Source organism: Coturnix japonica, chromosome 1 (genome assembly GCF_001577835.2).
Source record: "Coturnix japonica isolate 7356 chromosome 1, Coturnix japonica 2.1, whole genome shotgun sequence".
NCBI classification, from domain to species: Eukaryota; Metazoa; Chordata; class Aves; order Galliformes; family Phasianidae; genus Coturnix; species Coturnix japonica.
In genome coordinates this window covers 175,384,066-175,396,287 of record NC_029516.1, presented here as the reverse complement: position 1 = coordinate 175,396,287, position 12,222 = coordinate 175,384,066, and the positions used below count along the sequence as shown (strand labels likewise).

The window sequence follows — 12,222 nt, the reverse complement described above, 5'->3', positions numbered from 1 at the left end:
CGGGTGAATTTCAGAAGTGCAGTGGGACGAAGGAGAATGGCTAACTTCACATACAGTTTGCACGAGCTGAAGTGCAATGCAGATCAGCTCTTTCCTGTCCCAGCAAAAGAGCAGCAAGGGCATGAACATGTACAAATGCAGAGCTTCCAGCAAACACGGTGTGCAAGCTGTCTCTGCTGACCAAGGAAGGGAACTGCATGAGTTGAGGCTCTGTGGTAAGCAAATCTGACTGAAAAGGAATTAATTAATGACGCTGACTGATGATGAGTTTATTAAGCAACGTAATGGAAAGAGCGGTGGATATCATTTGTCCCAGTCCAAATTGGGTTTTTTCTCACACCTTTTGTCTTATCAGACTATGGCCAGGTGAACTAAAGGAAAATCTATGGAAAGAAACTTGGAGAGCGGCGCTGCTGATTTCATATTTGCCTGCTGTGTGATAAATGGGAAGTAGTGATGCCTACAGATGCAGCTCATAGGAGTTCCCAGTGAGATGTCTCCCATCCTTGGGGGAACATCAAGCGTGAGGCTGGACTGGAGCTCCAACACCTGACAGAGCGCACGAGTGTCCCTGTGCACTGGCAGGGAGTGGGGCCAGAATGGAAACCAGAATGGCCCCAAGGGTCTTTCCAACTCAAAAAGCTCTCCATGATTCAACGTGCTGGTCCTTTATTTAGTAGTGCTGATAACATGAATGACACTGGAAGAAATGGCTTTTTGGTGTCAAATGAAGGACACAACTCAGTCTCTGATTGGTAAATGAACAGTAAAAAATTAACAATAAATCAGTTTTCCCTTTAAACCCTTTTGATGTATCCGATACATACCGCGTATCTGATGGCAACCCAGCAATTTCTGGTAATATAGAGGAACTTATAAAAAATTAAATAAAAGGTGAGTTGATAAATGAATGCAGATTCTGCAGCAGCTCAGGTTGTGATGAAGTCAGCGCTGCATCATGCATCGAGAAACATTTGGTGCACAAAAAGCTTGAGGAACATTGTCAAATCATCATCAAGCTGTGGATTTCAACAAAAAAAAAAAAAAAAATACGTCAAGGGGACGCGAATTCTTGGCGCAATTCCAGGAGTTTCCTTAAAAGCACAGTGTTGATGATGGGAACGTCGTTTGCTGTTCCTGAAGTCAGGGTTGGTCCATTCGTGGTGAAGTGCCTAAAAAGAAGTTATCATTACAAAATGAATCATAAGAGTCATCGGTGGATCCAAAGGAAGATTGGTCCCAAAACATAAAAGATGAAAATGGCTCACAGCGTAGCGCTTTTCAATATCACCAAAAAAGTCATCAATTTTGATATACTTATGAACTCCATTTTTTGAGTTGACATCAATACTTACGCTGTGAATTTCCAAATGGAACGCGTAGAGTTGCAGTCAGACAATCTACACAAGGAAAACATGGATCACATCTCTACAGACTTTTAAAAGAAGTCCTATCCCTAACAGAGAAGAATATCCCACTCAATGTAGCCGGCAGCCAAGCCAACATCTGCCCACCCACAGGGTATGTAACACAGGAGGAGGCAAGGAGCTTTCTGAACCTTGGATGCCAGAAGCACTGAGCTGAAATTTGCTCCCTGCAATCCTTTCCCTAGCATGCAGGAGAGTGCACCATGCTTTCCCTATTCTGTTCCATTGGTAGTTTTTTTTTTTTCTCTGAAGATTTGATTATTTTCTAGCTGTTGCTCCTGTTTGTCTTCTTAATAGCGCACCCGCTGGGGAAAATGAATCTGCAGAGCTGCTAGAAAACACACTGCTTCTGCCACAGCTCCTCCTGTGCCCATGCTCCTATGAAGTAAATGTCAGGTACTCCAGCTGAGGCACCTAATTGCCTTGAAATAAAAGACATCAGGAAAGAAAATCCATTGGGGATTCATTCTGTCCATCTCCTCCAAGCAACAGCCCTGAGAACAGGCTGAGAATGGAGACGTGATATCACACAAAAACCTCAAATTGGGAAATTCTTTTTTGCCCCCGCCCGCCCCGCCCCCCGCCCCCGCCCGCCCCCCCCCGCCCTGCCCCCCCGCGCCCCGCCGAAAAAAATTGGGGGAAAAGTTTGGGGGGGGGGGGGGGGGGGGGGGGGGGGGGGGGGGGGGGGGGGGGGGGGGGGGGGGGGGTCTTTGAGGGCCATTCATGTGCAATCATCTTTCTGAGATGTGACAACTTGTTGCTTTTTGGGTGAAGCTGGAGGAGGCCAGGAGGCGACTCGCTGAATTCCCTAATGGGTCCCTTCCACTCAGGAATGTTCTGTGATTCTATGATTCTACTTGGGCAGGAGAACAATATTCCTTTGCTGCATATATTCCAGATGTTTTTTCTAACTACAGTGCTTTAAAACTTATGTTTTATTTCTTTAGAAAGAGACTCTTCCTACAAAAGTACAAGAAATCCTGGCCTAAAAGACAAGTGCAAGTTACAAAAGTCAAATAAAATCTGTTTGTTTTGAGTGTGCAATCTCTCTCTCTATAAGACATATACCAAGATGCCCCCATCAAAACAATGTGAGTGTGCCAGCAACCTTCAATGTAGGTGTCCCACAAGTGCTGGCAATCTAAAACTTGGTCTCTGGTGGAGATAACAGTCATCTGCTGACAAAGAAGAAACACGCTATGCTGGTTTAGTCAGAGGGAGATGTGTTCCGTTCCTTCATTCATTCATCAACGCAAGAAGTTATTTATTTCTTAGAAGGCCTATCCTTTTGGTATTGCTGCCCTCTCTTTCTGGAGCACGTCCAATGATTTATTTTAGCTATGCCTTATGTGAAGAAGGAGGCTGAAGTCTACTCATCCATTGCAAGGATTCTAGCAACAAAGGACCTTTTAATTCTACTTGTTATTTTTAATTCAATCGTGGGGGTAAGAAAGGAACGTCAAAGTCTTGTATCTCCTTATGTGTCTGTCGACAAGTAGTTATTCATGGAACCGTAGAACAGGCTTGGGTTGGAAGGGACCCCAAAGATCCTGATGACACCACGCTGGGTGGTGGCAAGCTGACAAGAATAGAAGGATGGGATGCCAATCTAAAAGGTGACTGGACACACAAAGAAGTGGGCAAAACACAAGCATCTAATGAAAGGTTCAACAAGGCCAAGTGCAAGGTGTTTGGGTCAGGACAAACCAGACATGTTTACAGACAGGAGAAGAAACTCCCTTAAGAAGCAGCCCATGTGGAAAGGTTTGGGTTCCTGGTAAGATGAAAGGGTACTATGATGTAGGTACTATAGTTAGGCTGCAGTTGGACTGGATGATCTTCAAAGTCTTTCCAACCTGGGTAATTCTGATTCTCATGAAAAACTTACTCTGTAACTTAAATCTTAAGATGGGTGTTCCTCCTCGACAACTGGACCTTCAGGAGCCTCTAATCATGAGTGCCTTGATAACCTCCCAAAGGAAAAGGGTGCTGCAACCTGGATGAGTTTTGGACAGATTGACTTAACAGTGCTTTGACGCTCAGATCTAGAAGACACCAAGCCATGGCTTGGATGGGCTCTGATCCACCCAACCACACACTGAATGGAGCTGTGGGTGTCCTGTTCATTGAGAATACAACCCAGATGGCCTTTAGAGGTTCCCTTCCACCTCAAAAAGGCCTTTCTGTGGATCTATTGATTTCCATCTCTGTGTCTTGCTCACCATTCGACACCTGCTGTTCACTCCAGTTCGCCCTCGTAGGTAAAATTAAATTAAACACAACCAGAACTCTTTTACTTCAAACTCCTCGATCAGGCTTTGCAGCCACTGTATTTAATACATTTCCAAAGACTCTGCCCAGTCTTTTCATTATTTTCTTTGAAAGCCTTTTTTGTCCAGCAGCCATTATAGATGAGTCCTTGGGCTTGGGTTCCTGCTGGTGAGATAAGTACGAGACATTTTGTTAGCGAAAAGCGGTGTCTGAAAGAAAATCTTTCATAGTGCTTTGAGGGGAAAAAATAAGTGTGACCAGTGCCAGATACTTGAGCTTTGCAACCTGGGAGCACTGAAAAGATGCTTTGGGCAAGCCACATAACCTTTTCATGCTCATCATAATGGGCTCATCACATCGACCTGCTGAAGAGGAACTTGGGTTTAACTCATGTTGTTAGAGGGCACTGCAAAATCCAATGCGAAAGAAGCACGATCAGGTCTTTTAATGGCAACGCTCCCAAAGTACTTTGCAGATCCGAAATTAGCATCGATACGCGCCGCCGTAAGCTAAGTGCAAAATGAGATGTCTGAAATCTGAGAACACGCTGCAGTTGATTCATTATCTGAGCTCTGAGGAAAAACAGACCCTCCGTGGGTCCCGCTAGAAAGGGTCATAGAAGTGCCCCCTGGAAATGCTTCCAGTGATGCAAGACGAAATCCCAGAGACTTCACATCTGTCCAGTTTGCTGGCATTACGGTGGGTGCCTTACGTTCTCCTTTCATATTCCATAGATCCATAGAATTACCGCAGGTTGGAAAGACCTTGAAGATCATCAAGTCCAACCGTTATCCTAACCAGTTTGGTTTGTGCTTCAATTGTGAAGATCATCACCATCAGGCAAGAAGATGAGGGCACCTTGTAAGCCTTTAGCCCTTTTTCTTCAAGCCCATGGGCCCATCTGTAGTGACAACCAGGCAACCAGCTCTGCTTTAAGCGGGTGAATAGATGTAAAGGAAGGGTCCCCCAGCTCCCAACACCAGCCAGACCTTATGCTCTTCCCACGGGGCCAGTGTAGCATTCAGTGGGTTGACGATGCTCTTTCAGTGTGAATCACCCAAAAAAAGGAGTGAGAAGAAAGAGAAGGGAGGATAATGCGTTCCCTTCAATACACCAGGAACCTTAAGGCACTCCAAGTGTTGTCAATCTCTCCTTTCAAACCCTCTGAGACAACCTCCTTCTCCTCCATTTTCATGTCTTGAATACCATAAACGTACACACATTGAAGTTTACAGCTCACATGTACCCGACTATCATCGACAAGCCGCTATTTAACGGAGCTGGGCTGATATCACCTGCAGGACCTGAGGGCGGGGCCTGTAGAAAAGGGCAGAGCCAACTCAATTTCGCGAAGCGCCTCCTCAAACCTTTTGTCTCTCTCTCGGCTCCGTCCGCTTCCCCTTGGTTACTATGGCGGCGGCGCCGTGGCCTTGAGTTTGAGCGGGAACTCTGTGGTGGCTCTTCCCCACCCTTCAGGCCCGGCCCCATCCGGCGCCATGGAGACGGCTGTACCTGGAGACATCGATGAGTTCGTCAACCGACCAGAACCGCATCGTGAGTGACGACGGGACGGGGAGGGACCCTTATCTCTGTGCCCCCCCCCCCTTATCTCTGTGCCCCCCACCCGCTTATCTCGGTGCCCCCCCCATTATCTCGGACTGCCCCCCCCTTATCATCCTATGCCTCCCCCCCCCCCTTATCTCGTGCCTCCCCCCCCTTATCTCTGGGTGCCCCCCCCCCCTTATCGGTGCCCCCCCCCCCTTATCTCGGTGCCCCCCCGCATTATCTCGTGGCCCCCCCCCCATTATCTCGGGTGCCCCCCCTCTCTCTTATCAAATGCTTGGTGCCCCCACCCTTATCGTCGGTGCCCCACCCCCTTATCATCTCGGTGCCCCCCCCCCCTTATCATCTCGTGCCCCCCGCCCCCTTATCAATCTCGGTGCGCCCCCCCCCTTATCATCTCGTGCCCCCCCTTATCATCTCGTGCCCCCCCCCCTTATATCTTGGGTGCCCCCCCCCCTTATCAATCTTGGTGCCCCCCGCCCCTTATCATCTCGGTGCCCCCCTCCCCCTTATCAATCTCGGTGCCCCTCCCCCCTTATCATCTCGGTGCCCCCCCTCCCCCCTTTCATCCTCGTGCCCCCCTCCCCCTTATCAAATCCTGGTGCCCCCCTTATCATCCTGGTGCCCCCCCCCCCCCTTATCATGACCTGGTGCCCCCCCCCCCTATCATCCTGGTGGCCCCCCCGTCCCCCCTTATCATCTCGGTGCCCCGCTCCCCCTTATCATCTCGGTGCCCCCCCCCCCCTTATCACCTGGTGCCCCCCCCCTTAATCTCGGTGCCCCCCCCCTTATCATCCTGGTGCCCCCCCCTTATCACTGGTGCCCCAACCCCCCCTTATCTCGGGTGCCCCCTCCCTTAATCATCCTGGTGCCCCCCTTATCTTGTCCCCCCCCTTTGTCGTCCTGGTGGCCCCCCCCCCCCTTATCATCCGTGCCCCCCCCTTATCATTTTAGTGCCCCCCCCCCTATCATCGTGCTGCCCCCCCCCCTTGATCATCCTGTTCCCCGCGCCCCCCCGCCCCTTACTATCGCCGGTGCCCCCCCCTCCTCTATATTCATCCTGGTCCCCCACCCCCTCCCTTATCATCTTTTGCGTGCGCCCACCCCCTTATCTCGGTGGCCCTCCCCCTCTTTAATCATCCTGGTGCTGCCCCCCACCCGCCCGTGTCTTATCATCTCTGGTGCCCCCCCCCCCCGCTTATCATCTTTGTGGTCCCCGCCCCCTTTGCCCATCATCTTGGTGCCCCCCCCCCTTATCATCTTGGTGCCCCCGCCCTTAATCATCTCGGCGGCCCCACCCCCCCCCTATCTCGGTTGCCCCTCCCCCTTATGCATCCTGGTGCCCCCCTCTATCTGTCGGCCCCCCTTTTGTCGTCCCTGGTGCCCCCCCCCCTTATCATCCTGGTGCCCCCCCTTATCATTTTAGTGCCCCCCCCTATATCATCTTGGTACCCCCCTGCGTCCCTGATGCCCCCCTTATCTTGGTGCTGCTAATCAGAGCTGTTCACCCCCCACAGACTGAATGATCGCCCTGTTGTGTTGATGTTGACTTTGGATGCCTCTGCAGAGAATGATGTGGGTGTTGTCATATATCACACCAAATGCTTGGTTTGAATGGGACCTTAAGCCTCCCCCAACCCTTCCTCCTTCCCACCCTCCCCTTTTTGCCCCCCCCCCCCCCATGGCAGTGATAGCAGTGATACCTCCTACAGCCCCTCCTCCAGGTTAGGGTTAGGGTTAAAAACCATCTTGTCCCACTCCCCTGTGTACACAGGGACACCCACAGCTCCATCAGGTGCTCAGAGCCCTGTCCAGCCTGACCTTAAATGGATCATCCCCCACCTCTCTGTATGTTCATGTTGTATGAACATGAACCGCCCACATCGTTATCATTTTATTGCCATAAGCTGCTGGATTAATGGCAGTTGAACTGTTGTGTTTGAGGCAGGAGGGGCTCTAACCTGGGGTATTAAAAAGGCAGGGTGGGAGGAGAAGTGGTTATAGGGATGTGGCTCATTCTAATGGTACAGTTACATGCCTGTTATCTCCTGAGACCCAGCACACAGCGCTATTGGACTGCTGATACAGCCAGAGATCCACCTGTTCCTTCTGCCAGCATCAACCCTCAGTAAATGAAAGAGCTGTGGGTGCTTCTCCCAGCCAAGGATTGTGCTGTATTGTGAAGCTGAGCTCTGTGGGCATTTTCATAGGATCAATCAGGTTGGAAAAGACTTCTCAGGTCCATCTGAAGGGATTTCGAATGGCTTCAGTTCTGCAGTAGCATTTCCAAAAGGCCTTCATGCAGACACACCTTTTGGGCTCAGAAATCTGTTCATATCCCTTCAGTGTCATAGATGGGTGGCTGTTAATGTGCTCTCACTTCTATCAGGTTTTCCTGTGCTGTTTATTTAGGGGGGAGGGGGGTCATAAAGTGACTTCCCCATGAGAGGATGTGTGGTTTAACAGTCTGAGGTCTTCTGAAACCTTTTGTTTTTTTTCCATCTTTCACAGGTGACATACAAATGGCTGAGCTACACTTTAGGAGTCCACGTCAACCAGGCTAAGCAGTGAGTATCAACACATCTGCACGCCGCCGCTTTTGTGGCGGAGGATTGTTAATTACTGCTTTCTGCTTGTGGTTTGTGTATTAAAATGTATTAAAATGCTCCCTCTGGAGGCATGGAAATGTTCAGCGTGCTGTCTCAGGTGCAGTTGGTTATGTTATTTAACACACCTTCACCCAGAGGGTGGTAATGCACTGGAACAGGTTGCCCAAGGAGGCTGTGGATGCCCCATCCCTGCAGGCATTCAAGGCCAGGCTGGATGTGGCTCTGGGCAGCCTTAGTGGGGACTGCATTGCACATCCCACATGACAGGCTGAGGGAGTTGGGTTTGTTCAGCCTGGAGAAGAGAAGGTTGCGGGGTGACCTCACTGCAGCCTTTCAATACCTGAAGGGAACTTACACCAAGAAGGGGAGTAAACTCTTGGAAAGGGCTGACAATAGCAGGACACGGGGAAATGGTTTGAAGTTAAAAGAGGGAAGATTTAGGTTGGATGTTGGGGGAAGTTCTTCACTAGGAGAGTGGTTAGGTCCTGGAACAGGCTGCCCAGGGAGGTTGTGGATGCCCCGTCCTTGGAGGTGTTCAAGGCCAGGTTGGACGGGGCCATGGGCAACATGATCTGTGGGGTCTCTATGGAGATCTGTGGGGTCTCTATGGAGATCTGTGGGGTCTCTATGGAGATCTGTGGGGTCTCTATGGGGATCTGTGGGGTCTGTGGGGTCTCTATGGGGATCTATGGGGTCTCTGTGGGGATATATGGGGTCTATGGGGTCTCTATGGGGATCTATGGGGTCTCCTGGGCAACCTGATCTAGTAAAGGTGTATGTTTGGTGGCCCTGCTGGGCAGGGGGGTTGGAACTACATGATCCCTGAGGTCCCTTCCAACCCGGGTCATTCTGTGATTCTGTGATTCCAGGTCAGGACCCAAAAATCCATGGGTATTGCTGGGAGCAGAGAGGGGAAAAAAAACACAGATAGTAACTGCAACTCATGTGTGCAGCTATTTCTCATCCACTCTGGTTGCCCTGCAGCACAGTGCACACCTTGTTATGAATACCTGCTTATCTGACTCCTTGGGATTATGAGTATCTCAAGGATTCTGAGGCTGTTTATACATAGCAAGGTGAAGTTAAGCATAAAATTCTGTAAGCATGTCCAGTCCTGTATTGTAAATACTTTCTGACCTTGTTCCCAGCTGTAGCTGGGGCCTGAAGACACATTTGCAGTTGTCATGGTTTAATAATAATTTAATAATACTGAGTCCATCTTTACCTGTGCTGTCCAAAGAACCCGAATATCAGCATGGACATCTAATGTGATGGAAGGATTGATCTCTTTGCTCTGTGTATGCTTGAGCAATTAAATGATGAGTGTTTGAGTGCTGGTGTAGACCGAGACTGGAGAGCTTTGCTGGGAACACTTCTGGTCTTGCAGTAAACTAGATTAAGCCAAAGGACTTACTGCCATGGAGGAGATGGCCCGGGTGATGTGGAAACACCTTCTCCTTCCCTTGAGAGCAATGTGGAGGTAGAGAACTCAGTACAACTTTGTGCTTAAAGCCCTCCAGGAAGCTCAAAAAGCTCCTTATAGCAGCATTGAATTGTTGGAGTGAATTATACCAGCAATCTTCAAGTATCTATGTCATATATTGTAACTGGGATGCTCACCATAAGTCAGTGGCATAGGCAGAGGCTGCAAACTCAATCCCTATCTCTCTATAGTCACAGTTTCCTTATGTTTCTGATCTCATTGTCAGTGGTTGTAGCTGGGACTGTACATATGCACCTGGCAATGTCTTTGCATGCAAAATCACTGGTTCCTTGGTCAGGAGTTTCATCTGTCTGGGTTTTAACAGCATTTCTCAAGGGGAAGCTTTAGAACAAGAAGCCTGGGGGATCTGAAACAGTCTGCAGCCAGCCATTCAGACACTGAGAGCTTGAGTTCGTTTCTCTTTTGGTTAATGTTGGGCTGTGAGATCCTTGGTGGCAGAGGAGGAAAGGCTGATCAACAAGGTTGAGTTAATCCCAGTGTTGATGTAAAAGCGTTTCCACATCAGACTGGCTTTGCTCTTTTGATGTAAGCTGCACGGGAGGGGTGCTGTGTTCTCTTTGCTTTCTGGGTGATTAACACTGGTTTCTTTGTGCAGGATGCTGTATGATTACGTGGAGAGGAAACGAAAGGAGAACTCTGGAGCTCAGCTTCATGTCACCTACCTGGTAGCAGGAAACCTCGTCCAGAATGGGCATACAGTGAGTCTTCCTTATCCGGGGTGTCTATAAACTGTTCTCATTTTCTCCCTTGTTTTGTAACCTTTGGCTCAGAAGCTCAACTTGTTCTGTTCGTTCCAGCAACAAGCACAGCATGCTGGGTCTGCTGTACCTGTACAGTTATTTAGGGTCAGGGTTACCCCTCAATCTTATCATTACTTTTGAACAGCAAGCTTAGAGCCTGGAGGGGCCCATATGAGAGCAGCTGATGCGTTGTCCAAGATCTGCTGTGGAGTAAAAGCATGTGAAGTAGCATTGGAGAGAGCCTTTGATACACCCCTAAGTGTCTATTCTTGTCTTTTGGATACTCAGTTATTTTCTAAACTACAATCCCTGCTCTTCATTTCGAGGTGTTGTCACACCTATAGCCTGAGTTTAATGGCTTTTCATAGAATCATGGAATGGTTTGGGTTGGATGGGGCCTTTAAGATCACTTATTTCCAACCCCCTGCTGTAGGCAGGGATACCTCTTTCTCAACCATGTTGTTCATAGCCCCATCCGTTTCTCTAGTTTCTTTTGGAAATAACAAGGCAGCAGCTCTTGGCTCCCTGGAGTTGGCAACAAGTTTATCCACACATCATTTTAAACACATCAAGGGAAATTTAAAGATAATAGGTAATAGTCTCGTGCGGGTTGGAAGGGACCTTAGAGATCATCGAGTCCAACCCCTGGGATTCAAGCCTCAAAGATCATGCAAGTAAGTGAATTCTGGCATAGGGTACACAGGATATGGGTAGGTCTGTGGTTAACTCAGTAGTTTTCTTTAAAACAAGAAAGATCTACAAAGGTAAGTGCATAAAGATCACTTATTTTCCCTTTCCTTGTTCTTGGTTTTGAGCACTGCCATCCCAGTGGTTGCTGAGATATGACCTACAGCCACAGTGGGTCAGTGGGGTAGAGATGAATGGCACACAAGAGATGCTGTGTGCTCTCCAGGCTATGAATGCCTGAGGTCTATCCAGAGAGAGCAGGACAGGAGCTCACACCTGGAGCTCACACTTCCAGAAGACATCCAGGCATCAAAGCAGCTTGTAGGGAGTATCTAGCACAACAGGGAGGAAATGAATGGGAGTGCTTCATGTCCTGCCCCTGCTGGTGAGCCTGCACTCCTGCCTGCTGTCAGTAGGTGTAGCCACGAGGCTGTGGATTCAGCTACAGGGATACAGCCACAAATCTGTCACTAACATTTCTCACTGTGAGCACTTCACGCTGTTTACTTACAGCCCCAGCGTGACACGGAGGCTCTCAATCTTTCTTTACCTTTTCAGGTTAGTTACACTTTCTTGCCCCTCGTTCATTTTCTGGATAGTGTGTTGTATGTGCCAAACACAAAAGTAATGGATGGATTTTGTCCAGCCCGTCTGTTTGGATACTCCTTGTACTAACTACAGCCTGTTGAATGTCATAGAGCAGGTGTGATACTTGTAGCCTGGAAAGAACACATGATGCAGAGCACATTTCTGGAAGCGTTCGTTTCTGGCTGTTAAATTAGTGCTTAATTTCTCATTGTGGTTTGCTTCTCTGGTGCCACATCTTTGCTAACTATTGCAAGACTGAGTTTGCAGGCAGTGTAAGGATACATGGGCCAGTGCATCAGCTTTGCAGCTGTTGATTGTCATCTGTGTTGCTTTGCTTTTCACAGCTGTGCATTGTTATGTTCTCATTTCTTCTGTATCCTATCTCCTGATGTCAGAAATGGAGGGCTGAGCATTTATTCTGACCTCTGAAACAATGATTGAGGAAAATAGGAATCTGTGGCTTTAGAAATCAGTGGCTGGTGACCACTTAAAGGTAATGGCAGAGTTCTGGGCAGCTGCAAAGCTGTGCCTGTAACCTGCAGACTTTCTCACTCAGCAGATAAATGAAGATATTGGTCTGGCGTAAAACAAATCTTTTCAAATCTTAAGATTGCAATTTGTTTTTGTGCTTGTTTGTCTTTACAGTGCCACAAGGTTGCAGTAGTGAGAGAAGATAAGCTGGAAGGTAAGTAGATGGTGCGATGATGAATCATAGAATCACAGAATGGCCTGGGTTACAAAGGCCCACAGTGCTCATCCAGCTCCAACCCCCTGCTGTGTGCAGGGTCACCAACCAGCAGCCCAGGCTGCCCAGAGCCACATCCAGCCTGGCC

At 48.8% G+C, this 12,222-nt stretch overlaps 1 protein-coding gene across 1 annotated transcript in view; it reads left to right on the top strand.

The window, feature by feature from the left end:
• POLD3 (DNA polymerase delta 3, accessory subunit) overlaps positions 1-12,222 on the top strand; it is a 35,535-nt gene that overhangs the window by 586 nt on the left and 22,727 nt on the right. Inside the window, 4 exon segments of the mRNA XM_032442323.1 lie at positions 7,773-7,828; positions 9,970-10,072; positions 12,035-12,078; positions 12,113-12,129. Of these exon segments, the coding sequence (XP_032298214.1) occupies positions 7,773-7,828; positions 9,970-10,072; positions 12,035-12,078; positions 12,113-12,129 (220 nt within the window).